At 42.0% G+C, this 25,457-nt stretch overlaps 1 protein-coding gene across 2 annotated transcripts in view; it reads right to left on the reverse strand.

The window, feature by feature from the left end:
• The window catches only part of crebbpb (CREB binding protein b), an 87,802-nt gene that overhangs the window by 23,820 nt on the left and 38,525 nt on the right, over positions 1-25,457 (reverse strand). For both annotated transcript variants that reach the window (XM_015945595.3, XM_015945593.3), the window contains exons 2-4: positions 24,251-24,852; positions 5,000-5,164; positions 1,082-1,325 (exon numbers count right to left, since the gene is read on the reverse strand). In XM_015945595.3, the coding sequence (XP_015801081.3) occupies positions 1,082-1,325; positions 5,000-5,164; positions 24,251-24,852 (1,011 nt within the window). The remainder of the gene's footprint in view (positions 1-1,081; positions 1,326-4,999; positions 5,165-24,250; positions 24,853-25,457) is intronic.

Consider the following 25,457-nt stretch of genomic DNA (forward strand, 5'->3'; position numbering starts at 1 on the left):
GTGGGATTAATAACGTCAGCAATAATCTACAATAAGGGTCCCTTTATTAACGTTGCTTAGTGCATTATTAAGCATTAATAAACTAAAAGTATTAACGACTAGGGTTGCAACAGTTAAGACATTTTTGTGGTATGATTACTGAGAATTTATACTTATGGATATTCGTAATAATAATACTAATAGCAAATGCACCAGTGGGAATTTAGCATCTTTAGCCCATCGCAGATTGTTGAATAATTCTTGTTTATGTTTATTCATTTGGCAGACGCTTTTATCCAAAGCGACTTACAATTTATAACCTGTAGGGCATGTTGTGATCTGTGGGGGAAACCGGAGTACCTGGAGGAAACCCACGCATGCATGGGGAGAACGCGCAACTCCACGCAGAAAGGCCACAGCAGAGTTTCGAACCTGCAACCTTCGTGCTGCGAGGCAACAGTGCTAACCACTGCGCCGCCATGCAGCCCGAGTGCGAGCCCGATAATACAAGTAGTCTGTGTTTTCTATGTGAATTTGCTTTTTTGATGTTTTTTTAGCACAACTCATCATTTTAGAAGAAGAAATAATTTTTTATACAGCACCTCTCAAGAAATAAATCACAAGGCGCTTCACAAGAACAAAAATTTGAAATGAAAATGTATTCAAAAACTATCATTAAATTAGCAAAAGTTAAAATTTGTGTAATGTGTAATGTAATGTGAGTAAATGGAAAGAGAAAACGCATAAGAACTGGTAGTCAGTGGATCCCAGGAAAGGCAGAGTTGGTAGAAGGATCTGAATGAGAAGAGGATGGTGATGAAGAATTAACAGAAGGTCATACAAAAGCCAGCTTGAACAAGTGAGTCTTCAGCTGCTTTTTAAAGGAGACCACTGAGTCCACTGATCTCAGGCTCAGGGGGAGAGAGTTCCAGAGTCTGGGGGCCACAGCAGCAAATGATCTGTCACCTTTGGTCTTTAGCCTGGTGCTGCACATCCAGTAGTAATTCTTCCCATTGCCCAACCCTCATGCCCAAGCACCTTTTCTACTGGTAATTTATAATGGGATTAGAAAATCTGACAATGTTATGTGATTTTTACTCACCCTGGCAGGACTTGCCAGCCTGGCAGTGGGTCATGTGGTTTAGTACGTTCTTCATGGTACGGCAGTGAGGAAGAGTACAGGCTCTCACTTCTCCATTAGCCTGCTCCCGTCGCTGGCACTTGTGTGCATGGAGCAGCAGGACCAGCTGCTGCTGAATGAGTTTTCGCTTCTCAGGGTCTGCTGTTGGCCCTCCTGACACACCAACTCCAGGGGCCATGCCCATTGAAGCTACCTGCTGTTGTATCTTGGACAGGAAAGATGTGCACAACATAAAGTTAATAAATTCATAGTAATAAAAAAAAAATACATGTTTCACACTTTAAAGTTCTCAGTAAACGGAAACAAATACCAAAACTTCAAACTTGATGGATAGACAAAAAAACGTCATCACTTTATCCATTATAATTATTCATTTTTATTAAAGTCCTCTGCCTATCCAGAGCTGGGTCTATAGTATTATCCAGCGAGATGGCCAGATTTAACACACTATGGCCTAAATAATGAGGGATGGCTCTTAATTTGATAGCAAGACATTACTGTTTTCTGCTATATCTAATCAAGAATTTACATTTTGTGGAAGTAAAATGAAAATCCAATTATTGCTCAAATCTTCTGGCTAAAATGTTCAAGTCTGTATTACAGGTAATACGCAGATTTATAGCAGGGGTCATCCCGGCACGGATTCCCATTTCTACATAGTGGCTGCAGCTGGAGCGGGTGGAGGATGACGTGCTTGTAAAGAAGACAGGGTAATGTCAGTTATAGCAGGGTATCTGCAGGTTTAAGGGAGCCAAATTTAAGACTTTTTAAGACCTTTTTTGAGGCCACTTCGACCAAATTTAAGCTATTTTATAATTAAATTTAAGCTATAATTTCCAGCTATTGCCTGGAACCGGTGCTAACCACGTCGTGAACATGGGATTAGCCATCCAGTCACCATTAAACTTTCACTTCCCCATGGCGCAAGCTCCCACTAGTTTAACCAGCTAATGTGCTCATCTAAAAATAGCCCCCTTTCACAACCAACTGAATGTGTACGGTTCCGCTTATGCCAATATCGTACACAAAAAATGCTGAAGACTAACTAGAAATTCATGAAAATTTTATAGAAATAAAAGAATCTTTATTGGGTCTTTGAAAATTTAAGACCTTTGGAAATTGTATTTAAGGATTATTTGTCATTTTTTAGGATTTTTAAGGCCTTAAATTTGGAAAAGCTAATTTAAGACTTTTTAAGGACCTGCGGATACCCTGTATAAACACCCGGTTTGGGTTTAAAAAGTTTGATGTTGAGCAGAAAAACATTCTCAGTAAAATATCTAGGGCAACAGTAAAGTTAATAGCTCATTAACACCAATTCCTCTTAAATGCCATTTGTTTATTAACACATGATGAACACACAGGCTTCCAAACTTTCTCCTGTGATTTAGTTTGAACAAATTTCCATCAACAGTTTCAGCTGATTCTATCATTTGGTAATAAATGCGCACAGCCACCAGACCCACGGATCAACTGATCAAGAGGTAGAGAAATAGGATAAACCTCAAACCTTATTTTAATATAGTCTACAATAACACCCATAGCAAATCATCATTTTACCTGCAGTTATCCACTAGTGTAGCAAAACTTAACTTCTATTAACTTCTATGTAGGAGACTATTTTGATGTTCAGCCTGCATGAAAAACTCGGTGACCAATTAATCAAATTTAAAAATGTTTTTTTCGAGTGAAAACACCTTTCATTAAATATGTCTAATAGCCTGTTTTTGAGCTTCTGTAAAAGACAAAAAGGTTTAACTGTCTTTAGCTGGTCAGCGTTAACCCATCATTTATTCAAGTCAACGGGATGGAGACACTTTAATGAAATGAGATGTTAAAGTCCTACTAGTGAAGTTGTTTTGAACATCCTTAAATACAATTTCTACTGAATCATACCTTTCTTCTTTCTTTTCAATTTAATTAGTAAAAATAATATCTGGACATGAACAAATTATATAATTGATATGTAGAATAGGGACTACAGAGAGTTATTGTAGATTAAATGTAAAAATGGCTTGCCATACAGACTTGCTGTATCTAGGGAAACAGAACACTATTAAATGAACCCTTGTTCACTGGATTGTTCTTTACTGTTAAATCCCTTCAGTCACTAACATAATCTGATTCAGTTGGAGCTTATTTGTCTGTGATGGTCTCAAAGATGATAACAAGTTGGAGGTGTCACAATTTATTTCTGCTGGATTTGCAGATGGATGCGCCATCATGCTGAATTTCTCCTTTAGCAGGTTTGAAAATCAAAATATTCCCTCACAGGAGACTTTAAGCACATCCTAGGTGGAAACAGAGCAGTTGTGTGATGTGACGCATTAAACACTTCTACCAATAACATTCCACGCAAATGCACACTTAGGGCCTGGGGGCGCGAGGGCACTCAACGGCACCTGGCGGCGGGATCTCTCAGCCTCACCCTCAGTGCTGGTGTCCACTTCCAATTTTACGCTGCACCTAGACACTGAGGGTTCTGGGGGTAAGTGGGGTTGTGCGGTGGCGTCAGCTGGTCCAGGCCCTGGTGTAGGGGCTTCTCCGGCAGCGGTCTCCCTGGGGTTCCTGTGCTACGGAGACGTCTGAATCTCTAGGGCTTAGAACTCCTCCATCTTCCACACGTCTTTGGGGGCAGGTCTGTGGCCGCTCACACTCACTATTGGACACTCCTATAGATAAGCCTTACATATACAATCATGTACACACACACAGGTGCTCACATGGTGCTTTCACAAGGATGGACTTGGCAGGTTCACACTAAATGCACTTCGTTTTGGTCCACTAATGTCATTTTTTTATTTGCAGTTTCAGAGATGTCTTTACAGTGGGTTAACCGCAGTGTTTCACACAGTGGGCAATAGTCAAACCAATCAATCCCTGCAACCCTAGCCCGAACATATTTAGAGCAAATCGATAGCCTTATTATATGGCTTTGCCAAACTCCTCCCATGCCCAAGTTTTTGATTGAATAAATTCCACTGCTGCGCACCACGTAGGTTTTAAACTGCCTTAAAATATCTAGGCTTCTTATAGCCTTCAAAATTGTCTTTGACACAACCTGAGGGTTCCTCATCTCCAGGCTTACAGAGAAGCTGCTGTTGAATAAAGAACACTAATGGGGTTTCATTTATATTTTACATGAAAATGTTATGAAATAGTGATTTAAAAGACTCAATGAACTTTAGATGTTGCTGGTGTGTTTTAGCAGGTTGATATTGTGTTTTTATTGATTATTTCATCACATTTATGCATTTCTTTCAGCAGAAATTGTATTTCTATCTAAAGCTGTATTTACTTTTACTTACATGTAAATGAGCATCCCTACAAAATATCTGTTTAATAAATTCTCTACTGATGTTTCTTTTTTCTTTTGCCTGTTTTGTATATTTAATACTTGGTCAGTTTATTGGTATTTTTTATTAATCTTGCTAAAATGTTTGATTTTACCAATGAGCAGTTTCAACAGTTGGTTAAATTCAGCGTTTAAAAACAGATCAGGTTCAGAAATCTTGTGCACCCACAGTTATTAATGATAATTAAGCATTCAGAGAAGGTGCCAAACATCAAGATATCAACCCCAAAAAATCTGCAACACTTATACACCTTATCACAAACCACCTAATATCGGTATCGGCAATAGAAAAACAACTTTCGGTCAACCTCTACCCGCGATTATCGCTTTTTTGCACATGTCTCATTGATAATGAATGGAGGAGAGGTAATGTCGCCTCTCGCGTGTCGAGCTCATAAATCTGATGTCAGCCGACCACAACTTACGTTGAATAACAACTGAGAATGTGCATCCTACAGAATATAATAATGATTGTGTTTTTCCCCTAAAAATGATGGTGACATCAAGAATGAATGAATACTTACCATATTTGGCACATTCCCAGCCCCCTTTAGCTCAGCAGGGAATGGGGGCAAGTTGTTGGAAAGTTGAGTCTTGTTATGAAGCAGTTGGGTGTTGACCCCTGCTGTACCCATCTGCTGCACCCCAGCCTGACTATACTGCTGACCAAATGAAGTTGACATCGCCATCTACAAAGGGTAAACAGGACACAGGCTGGTCAGAAGATGAGGTTTTGTGTGAATACACATAAAACAGTCGTTTAACTCTTCATTGAAGGTCTACATGGTGGATAAAACAAGCCCTGCAGCACGACTATTACATGACCTTTTGATGAGAAATTCACCCTGCCTCGGAGCCTTACTTCAATCACACTTTCTGTTTGCAAAATGCACCAAATGGAAGGATTTCCTGGTGGGCAGCATTAGTGGCTTAAAGCTATAAAAAGAAAATGTTTTGAGTAATTATTTGTTAATAACAGAAAAAGTTCAAGAAATAAAATGTGGACACTTGAAGAGCAACTATGTGCAATTGTCAAAATAAACGAAAACTCATCATAATGACTTGTAAAAAAATAAAAGTTAAATGACATTTGTGTGATGTTTTACTTACACAGTGTAACAGTTGAAAGATGAATTGTTTCAGTTTACTGTATAATTATAAAACTGAGTGCAAAGTTTAGGGAACACCAATACCTAAGAAATTATTAATGAAGAGATTATTATAATGTAGAGAACACATTTCTGCAAGTTTTGTCATCAAATGATGGACTGGAAGTCTAAGAAAACATGTAGTAACTAACCACCTACAGTCAGAAACGTAATGGAGATGGAGAGGAAACAAGATTGTGGGAGCCAAACAATTAGTTAAACCTGTCCTGTTCTGGCATTTCTGTTTGGGTATTTTGTCTTTTTGGTGAACAAATTTCTGTCTGAGGTTGTTGTTGGGTTTAAAGTTTACCAGGATATTGTGTTTGGAGAAAAATTTTCTCAGTTTTCTTTAAGCCTCCTGCCTGTTGTCCTTTTCTTTGCTAGTTGCAGCTGTAGATTCTTTTCCAGACTTCTTTGTTGAGTTCACAAAGGCCCAGTTAGGGTATCTGCCGTTTTGGAAAGCTTTCTTGAAGTTTCTCTTCCTTTTGCTTTCCTTCAGTCTTTGTAGGAATATTCTTAGTCAGATGGTTTTAAGTTCTGATAACTGACATTTTGCAAGCAGTGCTCGCTGCAGCACCACAAAGGCAGAGCTGCACCATAATGGGCTCGACACACGGGAGGCGACATCGCCTCTCCTCCATTCATTTTCAATGAGACATGCGCGACAAAGCGATAATCGCGGGTCTCCCTCCTACCAAGCGAAACGCGAAAAACGTGTGTGTGAAATTTTGCACTCGTGCACGTGTCGTGCACGGACGACCCAGCGACGCGATCCCAGAAAGTTGAAACATTTTCAACTTTTCATCGCTGTTGCTCGGACGAGGACCAATCAACGGAGGTTTCATTCACTGACCAATGAGCGGACATGATGCTCCGCACATCTCCGAGCAAACATGGAGGAGAGGTTGATTATTATTATGTTTTATATAGTAAAATCAGAAGTAAGATTTCACATAACTCTAGCAGCACCTTGAGAAACATCATATCTACCACTTTATTAACTCTGAACCGCTTAAATAACCTTAATTACCTCCAACCTGACACAGCCAAACAAAACAACAGAAGTTTCGATTTTGCCATGGAACAGAACGCGTAGACAGCTTTGCCGCTGCCGCTGCCTCCCGTGTGACAGGTAATAAAAGCGACAGCGACAAATTTCGCTGATCGCGGTCGTTTGTCGCCTCCCGTGTGTCGAGTCCATTAGTTGGAGCTGCACCAGTCAGCCCCGCCCACTCCATCAGAGTCAGTCCAATTCCTTCCAGTTGTCAGACTAAATAGCATTCTGGAACCAAAGAGGGTGTTATAGCTAATATCTAAAATGCAAGATTGAGGACTGAGTTGAGAGGTTAATTGAACAGTTTTTGTAAAGGTTCCAGATAATTAAAAATCTAACTTTTGTAACTTTTTACCATGGTATACTGTCATTTCCTCATAAGAAATACGCCAAAGCCATTTTTGGCCTCATTCACACATTTTCCTCCCATCTCAGCTTCAATTTGGTCCTCTCCCCCTGAAGCGGGTCTGGTCTTGGTTCGCAAATCTGGATTTATTGTGAATTTTCTGACAAATTATTTCTGAAATGACTTCTACTGAGACACCGCCGGAAAAACCATACATCCCATCTACAAAGACACACTGGGTGGCACAATTACAGGTGATGTAACTTGCTACTTATCAGATGTAGTGGTGAAGTGGTTATGGAGTCAGATTGGCATGTAGTTTTGCGCAGGTTCGTCTCCCGGTAGCAGCGTAAACTTTTTGCTTCCTTTCTAGCTACACTTGCCAGTACAATGTTTTCAACCATTTATTGGTATACCGTATAAAATATAATGACTAATGTGTTTTTTTTTATTTCTTTGTTTATTTAGCCAGTGTGAGTCCATTTGTGAGCAGAGTTTCAACTAAAATGCTGTTTAGGAACGACCAAATTCAAAGAACTTTTAGAGACATAAATATTTTGCAGAAAATAAACATTACAACTCAAATATAAACAAATTCAATGTTTCAGCTGGCTAAATAGATTGCTGCCGACCCCACTGAGAGTCGAACCAGCATCAGCAGAGGGGAAAGCAAAACTTAAGTCAGGCGATCATGCCACTGGATTACCAGAGCCCACAAAACAATAAGCCTTAAATGCTGTTGTAGGCCACTTCTGTTGGAGCGGCTTTGGGCAGAAATTTGCTAAAAGAAACCTTTTTGTTTCGGGATATATTCAGGTTTTGTCATGTAGGAAGTTATATTTATCTTGCTTAATTGGAGCATAGAACATAGCATTAATATTTGTAAACTAGTAACAGCCGTAATTCATGTGGGTCAGGTTAGATTGCGATAAAGTTAAAAAAAACAAGAACAGAAGAAGACAATGGGCTAGGCCGAGTTTGCGTGAGTGGGCGGGGCTGACTTTGGTGCAGATCCACCTTATGGTGCAGCTCTGCCTTTGTGGTTCTGCAGCGAGCACCCTCTCACATTCTGTGCTCCAGTGGGTGATGTGAGGCGAAATGCAAGTACTGGTCAGTGTGGGTCAGTTTCCTGTAGACGTCAATGCTGAGACTTCAGGGCACAGGGACTTCACGCACTCCTCCGTGAGAGCGGGGGTGGGGTGACTGCACACGTTCCGCTGCTGTTTCTCAGCAGAATCAGCTGATGGAGGGCTCCAGTTTCGTTGCGCCGTTCGTGTCAGCGGACACGGTTGGGTCGGGGAGGGGGGCAGGGCACAACGCTTAGCCTGGTGGGTGGCCACGCAAAGCCTGGCAGGCCACCAGGCTTTGCATGGCCACCCACCAGACTTACCATACCATACCAACTTTATTTATATAGCACTTTAAAAACAGCCATTAGGCTGACCAAAGTATTGAACAGTCGCACAATAATAGAGATAAAAAAACACAAAACAGTAATATAAAATACAGTCAACAATAAAAAAAAGACAAACTGACAAAAAAAGTACCAATAAAACCAATGGAACCTTACAATGGACAATAAAATTATAGTAAAAGCCTAACTAACAGCTAACTGTTAAAAGCAAGGGTAAAATAGTGTCTTTAGTCTAAACTTAAAATCTGCCAAGGTGGATGCCAGTCGAACTGTGACTGGAAGTTCGCTCCACAGTTTATGCATGTTCATGATTGCAATTAAGGGGGAAAGAAAGTTCAGAAATATCACCAAAAACAATAGAAGGAGACCGCGAGGTGGACGGCCGGCCAAAAACACTGGCACCATCTTGCTCAGAGCTCCTCACCATGCACTCTCCTTAGACTTTGCATTGCTTGGCCACCCGCCAGGCTTATAAAGCGCTGGGGAAACTCTGACATTATGCATGTTTCCATTATGTTTCAGAGGGTGTGTGTGTGTGTGTGTGGGGGGGGGGGGTGTAATTGTTTAGTCATGTGAACAGTGAATGAAATCATCTCAGAACCGTAAATGTGTGTGTTGTGTAGGGCTGCAGCTATCGAGTACTCGATCGAATCTTTTATTGATTAATCGCGTACTCTAATAAATTACCCTTTTGAGTTTGTAAACCATTATAACAAATAGCATGTTATAAAATATGAAAGACCTCTTAAAATGAGCAAGCAATTGCCAGTTATTCTTCAAGTTTTATTCAAAATTAGTTTTCAAAACTTCAGCACTTCAACTTTACTTCACAGTAAACAAATGCCTGTGCAAAAAATAAGTATACAACCTGAGCCGATTTTCCCCTCGTGTGACAATCTACTAGCCTGGCAAGCCAGACAAAAACTAGGAGGATAACTGTTGAAGTAGCGCTGCGAGCGGCTGCTGCCCTAACAGCACCAGAACCGTTCACGGCGCATGCGCAAACATGGCTCGCCAGCTATTTCCCTATTAACACACGTCTGTTTTAATTTCTACACTTTTTTTCCCTCACACAATAACAAGGATTGTCAAGAAAGCATCTTTGCCGTGGTTATGTCAAATTATACTGATTACAAAACATTTATTTACTTTCTTTCGTTTTCCTCCGCCACTCAAATACCTGTGTCCTCCTGCAGCAATCCCGAGGGGCAACAGACATCAATAACAACACAATAAAAATTCTGAGGTGTTATGTAGAAACTGCTGTTTTTAGCACATTTTTAGGTCCGACGTGTTGCTACCAGACGCACAGAGTGAGCTGAAACTGAATGCTACAAATGAAAAAGTTGCACAGTGTCCGCTTGCAGGAATGACATTTACATGTGGTCAGGTGCTGCAGCATCGACGATGTGGTGTTGTGGTAGACTAAATCCATTTTACAGTATTTACACTGGACTACGTTTTCCGCCTCAAAACGTGAAAAAAGGTCCCACGCCATACCTTTGACATTTTCTTTCTTTCTGCACTCCACTGGGGTCCACGTTGTCAGCCATGGTTTAAGAGAAAGTTAAGTTGCATTCGCTAATCGCGTGTGCATTCAGTGCAGTGTGTATGTGCGTCCCTTATTTCGGTCCAGGTGAAGCATGACCCCGGGCGATTGCAAAGCCATGAATTAATTAAACATGAATTAAGCAAAGCCTCAAGTCAGAAAATTTGACTCGAGGCTTTTTGTACTTGAATTATTCAAGGTACTCGAGGAATTGTTTCAGCCCTAGTGTTGTGTGTACATAATAACTCAAATTCAGCTTTAATAATTTTCATTCTATACAAAATCTGCAGATTTTAGAGGCATTAATCTCAGTATATTTTGTTTTCGGCAAATATCTGTTATCGGCCATAACAGTAATCTCAATATCGGATATCGGCCATAAAATTTCATATCGGTGCAAAACTATTAATAATACTGAATGCATTTACTTTATAGACGTATTTCATAATTCAATCCATTCAGAGGATGAGCAGCAATGAGTTTTGTGAGACAAACCCCGTTAATTAAGTCTGTGGGGCATTTTCCCCGTTTTTTTCCCCAACAGCTGTGGGGGAATTCCACCATGTTTTCTGGTGTCTGGAGTTAGCTGTTAAATGTGATCGGTGCTTATTTATTTGCTTCCATTCTGCTTCACCAGCTACTCTTGATTTTACTGCAGCCAGTTGTTTTGGACGTCCGCCGATGTAATTTTCTACTGAGTTACAATGAATCCGCGTGAGTTAACCAGAGGTTCTGCTCAACTACTCCACCAGGTCGTTCAGAGTACCTACTCCAGAGCAGGTACTCAGAAGGTTCCTGAAAATGGCCCGGTCAGGTGGAGACACGCGCATTTCGGGTGGTTCCTGTAAATCTACCCTGAAGTTCTTGTAGTGAAAACACGCCTAATGTTGTAAGTGACTGAGCTGATGCTGCTGATGATGGGTCTGAGTGGTGCTCCTTCCTTCCTTGCTGACCAGCTCAGTGGCCTAGTGGTAGTGTCCACCCTGAGACTGGGAGATCCGGGTTCAATTACTAGTCAGGTCATACCTAAGACTTTGAAAAAAATGGGACCCAATGCCTCCCTGCTTGACACTCAGAATTAAGGGGTTGGATTGGAGGGTTAAACCACCAAATGGTTCCCAAGCATGGCTGTGTCTGCAGCTCACCACTCCCCAAGGGATGGGTCAAATGGGGAGAACAAATTTCACACACACATCAGTGTGTGTAACAACTGATGGGACTTTTAACTTTAACTTGTGAATCTTCAGAAGACCCTATATACATGGGACGGCTTCTCCTGGATAGTCTGTAGTAAAATTGCGTGGTTGATTACTTTGTCCTTTAGCAGTTCCTGTGAATGGTCCGTGTGTTTTTTTCCTTCTTGTATCTAGGGCTGCAGCTATCAAATATTTTTGTAATCGAGTACTCTATTGAATCTTTTATCGATTAATCGAGTACTCTAATAAATTACTCTTTTTCGTTTGTAAACCATTATATCAAATAGCATGTTATAAAATATGAAAGATCTCTTGAAATGAGAAAGCAATTAATAAGTTATCCTTCAAGTTTTATTCAAAATTAGTTTTCAAAACTTCAGCACTTCAACTTTACTTCACAGTAAACAAATGCGAGCGGCTGCGGCCCAAACAGCACCAGAACCGCTCACGGCACATGCACAAACATGGCTCGCCAGCTGTTTCCCTATTAACAAACATTCGTTTTAATTCCTACACTTTTTTTGTCTCACACTAACAAGGATTGTCGAAAGCATGTTTGCCGTGGTTATGTCAAATTATACTGATCACAAAACATTTATTTACTTTCTTTCGTTTTCCTCCACCGCGCATAAATACCTGTGTCCTCCTGCAGCAATCCTGAGGGACAACGGACATCAATAACAACACAGTAAAAAGTCTGACGTGTTGTAAAAACTGCTATTTTTTTGCACATTTTAAGTCCGACGTGTTGCTACCAGACGTACGGTGTGAGCTGTCCGCCATGACTTAAAAGAAAGTTAAGTTGCGTTCGCTACTCATGTGTGCATTCAGTGCAGTGTGTATGTGCGTCACTTATTTCGGTCCGGGTGAAACATGACCACGGGCGATTGCAAAGCCATGAATTAATTAAACATGAATTAAACGAAGCTTCGAGGCAGAGAATTTGACTCGAGGATTTTTTATACTCGAATTATTCGAGGTACTCGAGGAATCGTTTCAGCCCTACTTGTATCCACTTAAGAAAATCACGGACCATTTATTTTAGCATCTGGGAACAAAGTAAAGAACCTTGGTGTTATCTTTAACCAGGACAGGTCATTCAAATCCCACGTGAAACAGGTTTGGAGAATTTCTTTCTTCCACCTCTGGAATATTGCTAAGATTAGAAACATCCTGTCCAGGATAGGGCTGATTTATATGGACCCAAACCTATATAATCTTGATATCTTTTAGCTGAATTTCGATTTACGATATATATCTCGATATTTTCCTTTGGTAAAATATTTACACGTTAACTCCCTTCAAGCTGTCTTGAGAAATTGTACATAAATTCATCAGCAGAGTTAACGCATAAAAATGTATTGAATCACAGACATTTCAGTTACAACTTTATAAACACTGGTAAAGCTTTCTGTTAACACACCGGTAGGTCTATATCTTTGTGTTTTACATATAAATAAATCCAGTATAAAATGAACTATCTATCTTGAAAACATCACAATTTACAGAATGCTCATTATTTTATGTATCATTATAGAGATAGAAGTGATTGAAGTTACACAACCCAAGCAACACCTGAAAATTAAAAATGTATTTTGTTTTACTCCCAGTCTGCCATTATTTCTTAGCCTAATAAACTAGAACAAATTCTAGTCTGGATTGCAAGGCTAATTATTTCTTGCTCTGACTATTGAAAGTATTAGTCTACATCAGTGGTTCCCAAACTCATTTAGCCGCGCACCCCCTTCTATGTCCCGACCATGTCGACGCACCCCCCAGCCCCCACATCAGGGCATGGCTATATTATATATATATATATATATATATATATATATATATATATATATATATATATATATCAGACGTCAAGCTAAATAGCCAGGGTAAAAAATATATGATCGACCTTTTTCCCCATCACTTTCATTTTTTAAATAGTAATTAATAAACATTCGATACCATTACAATTTCCTTTGATTCAATTTTAAATAAATATTTAGAGTGCCCAGGTAGCACATAAACAATGCAATTTAACGGTTTTCTTAAAGTAGGAACGTTTAACCTGTGCGGCCAGAGCGCTCTCCTTCCTTCTGCTCTGCGTAAACCTGAGCTGATCACCTACTTGTGCGTAAACAAATGTCTGTAGGGGAAAAGATGGAAAAGCCATGAGGTTCACTTTTGCCTCAGACCGACTTTTTGCTGTTTTATGGTGTGGCTGAATCTGCGATCCGCTGCCATGCAGACTGGAATAACAAATGCTGCAGTAACAGGCATAGTTGTCAGGTTCGGAGTCACTGGCTGGAGCGGACCTGACTTTAATACGTCATCCCAAAATAGAAGCTAATATCTTAATTTGACCTTAAATGAAAAATGTTGTTATAAAACCTCTTAAAAGTTTTTATCACAGAGGAGGCAGCACTCATTTCTGCTTTCAGATTGACGGCGCGCCGGAGTTTGCGCAGCGTGCGCGCTTATTGAATCTCTGTGTGTGCGCGCGCGCGGCACAGCTCCATGAGCCACTCCAGTCACTGCGTCTCGTTATTGGCGCTATTTAAACCAACATTGTAAAATTACTTCTGCCCAGCCCAGATGTGCTCACTTGTGCACCCGTGAGCCGTGGTTCCGCTGGAACGCGTCTGACCTAGGGCTGTCGCGGTAACCGCAAAAATGAAATATCGCAATATGAAGAAACCCACCGCGCTGCATCATGGGCCACCGCGATTACTGAACTTGGTTCAACTCAATGATGCATGTTGAGAAGGATGGCTGCACTGGTATCAAAACGAAACGTTACTTCGCACCTTTGGGAGCACTTTGGTTTTCAGTACGTCAGCTGCTGCGCAGCCAGAGTCCTTGGCCGAGACAGAGCTGTCACCAGCGGCAAAAATAAATAAATAAATAAACGCTCGGAGACCTGCTGAAGTCCCGGACAAGCACTGCTTCTGCAACCGTCCCGAAGAGAGTTTGAGCCGAGCTGGAGCTCACTCGCTACCTGCAGGAGGAATGCATCCACCCTAAAGAAACCCCCTGACATGGTGGAGCAACAACCGGGAGAGATTCCCTTTGCTCGCCAGTCGCAGCAAGTACGTGTGCGTTAGTGCAACGAGCTCACCATCCGAGAGGGTTTTCAGTGTTGCTGGAAATGTTGCCACCCCTCTCAGATCCTCTCTCAAACCGTATATGGTTAACATGCTGATTATCCTTGTAGGTAACAAGAATGTGACCGAGCTATAAATCACCGTCATTCGTGTGTGTGAAAGTGAAATGATAGTGCGCCCGCCCCCCGGGGCGGGCGCGCCCGGTACATGTAATTTTTTATGCTTGATTTTAAACAACTAAACAAAATGGGGACTTGTTTCTTATTTGTTAGATGCTGCAGCCAAATTTGCATTTAAAAGTTTAACCTTCTCCTGAATTTTGTTGTTTTTAAGTTCAGTCGGACTCCGACTGTCGGAGAAACAAACGTTACTGCGATCTGTGTTGTTACTGCCCTTTGATCTGCATTCAGTAAAGTGTTATTAAAGAAGGCCCGGCAATTTTTAACCTTTTTTAAATGTGTAAACATTATGTTTAGATAGTACTGCAATTAAAAAAAGGGCTGCAATAATATCGCACACCGCAATATTAAGCCACCCTGAATCACCGCAGGGGAAATTCCTCAACCGCGACAGCCCTAGTCTGACCTCTGACAGACGCACTCTGAACTTCAGATCTTCAGCGCGCTGTTAATAGCCTGAATGGGAATCATTTCTTGATTTATTTTGTTACATCCACAATGTTCTGTGTGTGAGGTTTACAATGTCAGAACACCTGCATGAGACAGGGTGTTAATTACAATCTGCCAGAATGACTCACCACCTTCAGATTCCTCCAACATCATTAAAAATGATCAAATACGGAACATAGCGGCGTGCGCAGGCCAGAGTGCTGAAGCTCGGCGCACTGTTATTATGAAGCTAGGGCACATGTGGAGGACACGCGCGTGCAAAAATATACTTTTCAATTACATTTATTGTGCCCACTTACTTTTTCTTTGGCCCACCCACAAATGAGTTTCTGGCTACGCTAATGGTGACATATGACAGACTTCTCTGAGCTCTGCAGCCATTACACTTTTCACCTCGCGCACCCCCTAGCAGCAGCTCGAGCACCCCCGGGGGTGCGCGCACCACACTTTGGGAATCCCTGGTCTACATGTAGGTTCAGCTTTCAGAAGGGGAGGAAATGTGCGTGCGTGCGTGCATCCATCCATCCATAACAGTTAAAAAAAGAGGCGTCTCAAATGTGCCACAGGCACTTTTATTTATTCTATATTTTTAATTAGGGGGGGGGGGGGGGTTAACCCCTGCAAATCGAGCGTACCTCCCACTGTGTTGCAAACTTATGGGCCATTCCTATCTGTACCAGGTCGGGCTGGGCCGGGTAGAGTAGGTTGTTTAAATATCTGGGTGGCCTGGTATTTTTCTGGGCCAACCAAGGCTCATTCTCAGCCCTCTTCTCGAGGGGGTCTGCTTCAGGCCGACTAGGACCAACACACCCACTGCTGACAGCAAATTCACACCTTCCATTAGAGCAAGCCTCTGATTGGTGGGTAGAATCAGCGCACATGGGCTTAAGACAAGGATGTGTGGAATCAACCGGGCCAGGCTGGGGCCGACTGGGGCTACCCGGCCCGGGCCGACCCGGTACAGATGGGAATGGCCCACTAGCAACTTTGTCATCATTTCTAACAACTTTTATGATCCATATCTTGACTTTTTTTTTCCTAAAAGCATCCACCTACTCACGCTCCCCATACACACTCTGGCCCCGGTACTGCTGCACAAAGCGTACAACAATCACCGGTTCCTAGAGTTCGACCCTTTCTGCTGGGGTGATGAGCAGGCACCCCCGCCCAACGCCAAGCAAAGCAACCCACCACCCCAGACCCCAACCAGACAGCCATCTCCCCCTCTTAGCCTCCAGGCCCGGAAAGCCAAGTGACAAAGGAGGTGTGCCAAGACCCCTAGTCTCCCTCTGCCTGCTCCAATACAGTGTTGGTGCGTGTTGATGAGGTGTATTCCATGGCTGGGGTGAGCAGGCAGTGCAGGCATGTCTGGCCTATGCCAGCTGATGCCACCACACAGCCCTACTTCCCCCCCACAGCCCTCTGTGTCTAAGTGCAGTTTAAAATTAGAAGTGGGCTCCGGCACTCGGGATGAGGCTGAAAGATCCCCTTGCCAAATGCCGTTGAGTGTACTCACTCCCAAGTGTGTGTTTGTGTGGAATGCCATTGGTGGAAGTGTTTAATGTGCAAATAAAATTGGGGGCAGGCTGCCACAGGAATGCGGAAATGAGATCCATACCCGCACCCCCTGAATTGCCCACCCCCAAGGTCCCATGTGCATGTTTATGTGATGATGTGAGGGAGCAGGAGGAGAAAAATATATGAAGATGGGGAAGAATGGCTGGTTGGCCCCAATAGGCACCTCTGTTCCCAAAATGCCACTCAGGGCATGGAGACCCCAGCCCATCTCGCCAGGGCCCAAAACAGCAGCATCACAGAGCCCCACGAAGTCCGAGGGCACCAACCCAGCCCTACCCCAGCAGAATATCTACTCCTATCCCTGCATTTGCACAATTTCCAAAATATGTAAGACATAAGACATCCAGGTAAGGTTAGGTCCTTGAACTGGACATCCCTCCCCTGTGATGGGACAGAATTGTTATTATTTCAGAGGAGCCAAGTTCCACCTGAGGCCAGGCACTGCTGCGTTTTCCTGCCTTCTTCCCAGCAGCATACAAGTCAGGACCCAACAATTGTATGCTTATGTTAGGGCTGGGTGATATTTCGATATTTTTTAAACATCAATATAATTTTTTAACGAGAAACATGATGACTTTCTTTATATTGATATAACTGGTTAAACTGCTATGCTAGCGATTAGCCACTATGCTTGCAATTAGTTGCTCCATTTTTTAGCAGTCATTACATGTATTCTCAAAAGTTAGATTTTTTTTCTCCTCTGGACAAGAAATATACGATATGGCCCACTTCTAGATGAAATTTAAATAATTTTACATTAATTATAAATATATCATTAAAAAGTGCATGTGGAGCATTTGATACATCACTAGCTCTCAACTGTGTGTGTGTGTTAACGGACAGCTGTAGCAGTGTTTCAAAAGCTCAGACTGGTAGAGGCACTAAGGTTAAAGTTTGATGAAAATCAATACATTTGTATGCATTTAATCTACTGATTTATGTATAATGTATAATTTCTCAAGACAACTAGAAGTGAGTTATCCTGTAAATATTTTACAGGAGGAAAAACATTAAGGTATATATAGTATATCGGAATTCAGCTAAAAGATATCAAGATATAACTTTCTGGTCCCAGCCAGCCTTCCCGAGATGTCGCAACTATCCCTAAAGTACCCAAAAAGTCTGTGCCACAAGCTCATTGAAGCTAGTTTACAGCAGCCGGTCCACAACATCCTACGTTGAAGCTGGAAAAGGTAAACATGCTGGTTTTCAGGCGAAAACTCTTTTTATAAGTTGGATTTTTTTTTAAGTTGTTGATATCATGTGTGTCATGTTGTTATTGTTATAGTAACAGTGTTTGTTATTCAGTTTCTGAACAGTGAAGGTCCAAACTAACAGTGTAATTCCACTCGGGGCTCACATCATAATTTTTACATTTGCCCTAGTAATACATGGTAAAATGTGCACTGTGCAGAAAGTTGGACGGTATTAAAATTTGATACCAAGCCCACTAAAAACACAGATATGAAGAGATTTAAAAAGCTATGCACAGCTGCACCATTACAGTTGAGCTTTATAAAAACAGCTTTAAAATATGCCCAGCTGGCTCTGTCCCAGAGGGGCACCCGGGAGCCCTTCTCCCGTTCTCATCGTTGAAAAAATTTTGTCAATCGCGTTGAGAGACCAACTGACCAGGTCCATTTTTAATAATTTCCAGTTTCCAGAAAAAATGCAGACGCACCGTACACCCAAAGACAGACAAAGAACCTTGGGATAAGATAGGGAGGAGAGGAGGAAAAAAGCGTCGGTACTCTCCAAGAGCCAGAAGAAGAAATGGGGTGTAAGTTCACAGTAAAATTGTGTTAACAGCATCAACAGTTACCATTACTTTATATTATAAAATGCATACTTAGTGACATTACAGTAAATTCCTTACCCTGGCTTCACACTGAAAGCATCATCTGCGTGGAACGGCAGCAGAACGTCACTGCTTCAAATAGAATCCATAATAGTCTATGGAGTGTTTCAAACCAGCCGTGTCCCAGAAGCGGCACACTGCACCGCTAAAGATGGGATCAGGTTCCATTTTTGCAGCGAGCCACTTCTGGGACATATGAGTTTCCGCAGTTAACATAGGGCTAGACAGGAAATCACACACGGTTTCAGTGTAAAATCCCTGGTAATTTTCAAAATGAAAGTACTGCAGCAATGCAATTTCATATATATGAAGCTTACTGTATGTGTGACCCAACGGCTTATTTACTCCCAGTATCATTCAAGAAGTGCAGCAGTGTGTTTTTCATGGCTTTGATCCTGGCAGTGGAGCAGAGCAACATCATATATGACATAAAACAGCGATATAAATCATGATTTCCTTCTTTTTGGTTTAATGGCGGATTGCAAAAACAAACTGTGACCTTTGAAGTCTCAAGGGATTTTGTGATCTCGTGAGTCCTGCGAAGAGCACAGCGAGGAAGCCGTGGCGCGGTTGGTGTGAAAAGGACCGCTTTGAACCCTGCAGTTTCACGCCGTTGATGATTCCAGTTTGGCCTGGCCGATATATCCAAATTTTTAAAATATCGATATAATTTCTAAACAAGAAACAAGATGACTTTATATCTTTATATCGATATAACTGCTCAGACTGCTATGCTAGTGATTAGTTGCTCCATCTCTAAGCGGTCATTAGGCAAGGCAAGGCAGCTTTATTTATAGAGCACATTTCAAACACAGAGGCAATTCAATGTGCTTCACAATCATCAGTACATGATATGAAAACAACATAAAAACACAAATTAAAACACACAAATGGAATTACAGTTTAGCGCTAAAGGAGAAGACAAAGTTACAGAGCAGATTACAGTGGAGACGACGCATGATAAGAAACAATTCATTTAAAGGCTGATGAGTACATTAAGGCTGGGGCAGATCTGAGGTCATGGGGAAGCCGATTCCATATGTGGGCAGCATAGTAACTAAACGCATCTCCACCATGTTTTTTTCTGACCCGAGGTTCTACCAGCTGATTGTTTCCAAGGGATCTCAGAGCCCTATTGGGTGTATATACAGGAATGAGATCGGACATGTATTTTGGCCCCATGCCATTGAGTGATTTATAAACTAGTAGGAGCACTTTGAAATCTATTCTGTAGTTTACTGGTTTACTGACTATGGTTGACAAATGAAACTTGAGAGGAAAATACAGTACGGAGAATTTACTTACAGCACTAATTTTAAGACCTAGTTGTCAAAATACAAGACTTCTTAAAGACTTAAAGGATTATTTCCAAATTCCTAAATTCAATGCTTTTAAGACTTTTTAAGACCTCGCAGGAACCCTGACTGTATATAATCAAGTTTGCACTCTATAGAAATAAAGCAAGGCATTGAAAATTATGCAAGCTGAATTTTTGAGTCTATACAAAATCAGCTGATCTCAGAAGCATAATTGTCAGCGTATGTATTTATAAGGGCTGATCAATTAATCACATTTTAATCACAATTATGATCTGAGTTTTGAACGATTATAAAAACAAAACGAGCTGATTTTCCTCCTTCATGGTTTACAGAGTTGTAAATCGAGCGCACTTCGCAACAGCGTTGCCAACTTTCAGCTTTTTTCTAAAAACTTTTCAGACCCCTTTCTTGGACTTTTTCTCTAAAAGTATCAAGTAAACTTTTCTGGTAACCCTTAGCTACCTTCTGGATAACTGTTGACATTTCCTGCATGTTAGCAAAACACTCAACCTGCACTCCAGAACGTCCTTCCATACAATATAAAAGGGACTGATGTTAATGAAAAGGCTCTCAGAATTCTTGGAGGAGTTGGGAGTGTGTAACACACACACACACACACACACACACACACACACACACGCACACAGTGCCCCGAATTTGCTGAAACCAGGAGTGTGTGTGTGTGTGTGTGGGTGGGGGGTCATGGCGCACCTTCAATCGCTGTGAAAGCAGCAGAAAATGCTTGGGACAATTATTACATTAACTGATGGGGCCTGTAAATAAATAGTTTAGAAATTGAAATAAGTTCTTTACACAGATAAATAACTCATCTCTCTGAACAACATGTTGCTCCTGCACACACCTACAGCACAGCTGGACAGTACTAAATAATTATCATGCAACATTTTGTGGAAGTTTACTGCAACATAGATGTTTATATATTTCTATTTATTTTATATTATAAATCAGTGTTTCCCCTGGATAGGCTCAGGTGTGGTGCTGCACCATGGCTGAAATTCCAGTGCCACGTCTACGAGACACCCTCCTCTCACGGACAACGCCTGGCAGCAAAACAGTCTGCACACAATAACCCCCCCAAATGGACAAAGCACGGCAGGGAAACGGTTTACACACAAATATTTTCTTTTACTTTCTTTTGTTTATTTAGCCAGTTGATGCCTTAAGCTAGTTTTCCAGGAGCACTACGCAGCCTAAATCAGCTTTGTACAGCATGGTTTGTGTCGGCCCTTCCGGTTGAACGTTTGCATCCATGCCAGCTCCATGACAGAAAGTGGGTGCATCCCTCATCGGTGTGGGGGGTGGGGCAGGCATGAGGGGATCAGGTAACAGTTTAAGGTAACTTGTATGCTCCACAGAAACATAACTCAGCTGAAAATGGTGGTGTTGCTGGACATTGTGCTAAGTTTTATTGCTTTTTGTCAGACTCTGAAAAGAAAATGGCTGCAGGCAGTGAAACAGAAAACAAAAAACTCCATAGCAAACAGTGACTCTGCCCCCTATCCGATCTGTGGTCAGAATCACGATGCCAGCCTGACTCAGCCTTGCCAGGTACCTCAAAGGAGCAGGGACTAAAAATTGGGGAGAAAGTCGAGGGAAAATACCGAACAGTGTTCCTGGGAACAGTGGGCGGGGGCTGAGCTGCACCGGTCTGAATTACTCTGGGCAGTGCTCTTGAAAAACTACCTTAAGTGAGGTGAGCAGAGTAGATCATTGGGACTTCTGTGTCTCATCCAGAGCCACTGCCTACCTTTGGTCTCAAAGGATTAAAATAGCATGATCTGGCCCCTCTAAGTCAGGGGTTCCCAAAATATTTTCTTTGAGGGCCCCCTTGTTCCTATCCAAGAAAAGCCAGGACACCCAACCCCAAGTCCTACACACATATACACATTAAATGTGATGATTTTCTATCTTTATACAGAGGTCAGTGTTTCCCTTAAGCCGGGCGTACACTGCGCAACTTTTTCACTTTTTTGAGCCGATTTTTCAGTCGTGCGAGAATCCACGACATCGGGGCGAGTTTTGCGCCGAGCGGTCGTGTAGGGGGTTACGAGAGGCGATTAACACCACGTGACCAGCTGCCGATGAGCAGTCGTGAAGTCGCACGGACTTCTGGCGTGTTTAAAATTTCGCTCGTCCCTCGTGAGGGTATCGCACTGTTGAAGCGGCGATGCCAGCAGCTGCGACCAAAAAAGTATCAGAACCGCTCACGGCGCATGCGCAATCCTGCATCAACGCCGCTCGCTATTTCCCTAATAACACACGCTGTTCGTTTTTGTTTCTACACGTTTTTTTACTCACAAAGATCGTCAAGAAAGCGTGTTTGTTGTGTTCATGTCAAATTAAACTGATCACAAAACACAGATTTACTTTCTTTATTTCGTTTTCCTCATCCAACCCCCATAAATCCCTGTGTGTCCTCCTGCAGCACTCCCGAAGGACAACAGGCAAGACAAGACAAAAAAGTCTGACGTGTTGAGTAAAAACTGCTATTTTTAGCATATTTTTAGGGCCGACGTGTTGCTACCAGATGTACAGTGTGAGCAGTCAGGTCGCATGCGAGAACTGGGTCGTGCAGTGTGAGCACATAACTCGTGAGATCTGCTCAGCGAGGAAGTCGTACAGTTTGAGCTGAAGCTGAACGCTGCAAGTGAAAAAGTCGCACAGTGTACGCCCGGCATTAATTCCAGCACCACGCCTGCAAGATCCCGTTTTATAGATTTTTTTTTTTGCGCTGTTTCCCGAAGAAGCAGCGGGAACTACTCTGTGGTTGCTTGTGATCACAGCTGGCAGGCAGCAAGGAGGAGGAGGCAGGGCAGGGTGGTTACAGCTAGGGATGAGCCGCGGATAAAGCATTTTTGACGAATACGAGCATGAAACAAGTCAAACTCGTAAATATCTGTAATCGTGCTGAAGAAAAATCCCATTGGGTAACTGACTGCCTTCACGCTCTGTGATTGGCCAGTCACATGGAGCACCCGCCCCTTCTTACACACAAAACTCTGCTCCGGCCCACGCACACACACACAGACAGTAACGGATCTCTCTGTGCTTGCTTCACTGTTGCTCACGTTTCTTCGGTACTCCCTAGGTTTTCTTCAGCTCGCCTCTTTTTCGGTTGAATATTTCAAGTTACTTTTATCGTAACGTACGTGGTGCATTTGACAAGACAGAGCTGAAAACGGCTCGTGCTGCGTCGGTCACTGCCTCCGCTCCTGTCGGGTTGTTTTTTAATTATTTTAACTCCCCCCCTCTGTCTCTCCCTCTCTCTCTCTCACAAACACATCAACATTGTTTTGTTTAACTGTGTCTGGGAAAAATGCCAACAACGTTAGGAAAAAATCAGTTTAATCAAATTAAAATAAAATAAAAAGTTGTGCCTGGTTCTAGTATTCATATTTCCTAGTTCCTGCTGCATGAGTTCAGATGTATTAATTCATGCACTGTGGTGGGCTGCATGGTGGCGCAGTGGTTAGCACTGTTGCCTCGCAGCACGAAGGTTGCAGGTTCGAAACTCTGCTGTGGCCTTTCTGCGTGGAGTTGCGTGTTCTCCCCATGCATGCGTGGGTTTCCTCCAGGTACTCCGGTTTCCCCCACAGATCACAACATGCCCTATAGGTTATAAATTGTAAGTCGCTTTGGATAAAAGTGTCTTCTAAATAAATAAACAAACATAAACATGCACTTAAATAGTAATGTTCTGATTTTATTGAAAACATTGTTCTGTAATAGTTCCTTTACTATTGTGATCAAACATATTTAATCTCAATTCTGAGGCTGCTCTGTAAATAGTTTTCAAATAAACAATACACATAGCAACTTCTGATCAATCCATATCAATTTCAGATTTAAAATAATGTATTGATGTAAACCACACCCACTAATTTCCAAATAATAAATAAGAGGTGCATTCATCTGTGTATCTCCTTTGATCCGCATTAGTGATGTTTTCAGCACCAGAACAATGAAGCTAAGAAACAGATTCCTGAATTTGTTAGTAATTTTATTTATTAGGCGCATCTGACCTGCTCTATTTTTCTCTGAAATGAGATCAAATCAGTGCTTCTATGGGTTGTCTCCTCTCTGCACTAGAAAATTTTACTTTATTATAATGTTCACAGTAATGCATCTTGATGTTCTTAGCAAATAAATTAAATCAAAGATATTGGTCAATAAGGCCAAATATGTAAATTTGTGTTTCAGTCATTTTTTTACTGGCTTAAAAAAACTTCATTAAGTCTACTAAGCAGGGGTGTAGAACGTGTTTAATAGGGCCAGCCCAGTAATGATCTTGGACCAACATACAGGGGGGCAGAAGGAGATAGTTTTTTCCAGACGCCAAGAAAAATTAAATGCCAAACCCCCCTGCAAAGTGTGTCACTGAGAGTTTAAAACAAAAATTATTCTTGTGCAAATATTGGTGTATTCACCTTTAATACTAGTTAATTAAATGCAGCAGTTGCTGGATTGGTGCAGTTCAAAGTGGAGTGCGTCTAATAAAACAATATTAACATAAAGGTGAGATGTGTCATAATTTTTTTGGACGGGCAGTGTATAATTTTGAGCCTTACCTTGTTCATGTTTCCAGCTTGCTGAGCATTTAAAGTGTGCTGTGCACTCATCTGTGGCCCTCCTTGGGTAAGAGTTTCTGCGAGGACACTTCCACCAACACCAGGGCCAGCACCTACTTGAGTTCCCTGCATGCTTTGGCTCTGGTACTGCATGCCAGGCCCAGGTCTACCTCGGCCTGCTGGTCCCATAGTCCCATTCATAACACCATGACCCTGTCCACTGTTCAACATTGCTTGATTAAAGCCCATGGGTCCATTTCCTTGTCCAGCAGGAGCACCAACCTTCTGGCCCTGGAGAGACTGGTGATTGGGGGAACCCTGGACAAGAGGACCTTTACCCAGTACAGCACCTAGCTGGCTTCCCAGTATGCCTCCTTGCTGGGGGCTGGAGGAATTGAGACTGCCTCCCATATTAGACGAGCTTCCTGGTTGAAGAAGCTCGGACAATTGTTTGTGTTTGGCAGCAGCATCGGCAACAACTGAGTTGAGAGTAGGGCCTCCTCCACCTGGGCCACTATTGGATGACAGTCCCATTACCAAATCTCCGTTAGGGATAAGCTCATCAGGAAGGTCATTTTCCAGGTCAAACAGGGACACAAGATCTAAAACAAGAAAGAGAGGAGAAAATAATTAACGGATTGCTTAATTGTTGTTTAATTGAATCTTCTATTTTAAACAGCTGTGATTCTCCAAGGTAAAAGAGATAATGTTTATATTGAGAAATAAAACAATTTGAGCGACAATGCTACTTTTAAATATGTTCACAATATTAACATATTTATCAATGTACTTCCTAAACAAAGGATGTTTTTGGCAGTTGAACCAAGGAAATTACATACATATACGTATATAAAAAAAAGGAAATAGATAAATACTCAAAATAATCTAAAGGACAACTTTAATGTGTTCTCTTTTTCTTCCTATCGTAATGCATTGCTTAAGTATCGGATGGAGACTCTGTATCGGGCCGGCACATACTCAGAATCAAATGAATCGGGACTTAGATCGGGAACAAAAAATGTCAGAACATACTTAATGGTAAGATTTTAATAATATAATCTGAGTATGTTGTAACTGGGGCTGTGCAGTGGTTAGAGCTGTTGCCTTGTAGCAAAAAGGTCCTGGGTTCGCTTCCCGGCCTGGGATCTTTCTGCATGGAGTTTGCATGTTCTCCCTGTGCATGCGTGGGATCTCTCCGGGTACTCCG

The sequence above is a fragment of the Nothobranchius furzeri genome, chromosome 12, assembly GCF_043380555.1.
Source record: "Nothobranchius furzeri strain GRZ-AD chromosome 12, NfurGRZ-RIMD1, whole genome shotgun sequence".
Classification (NCBI taxonomy): domain Eukaryota; kingdom Metazoa; phylum Chordata; class Actinopteri; order Cyprinodontiformes; family Nothobranchiidae; genus Nothobranchius; species Nothobranchius furzeri.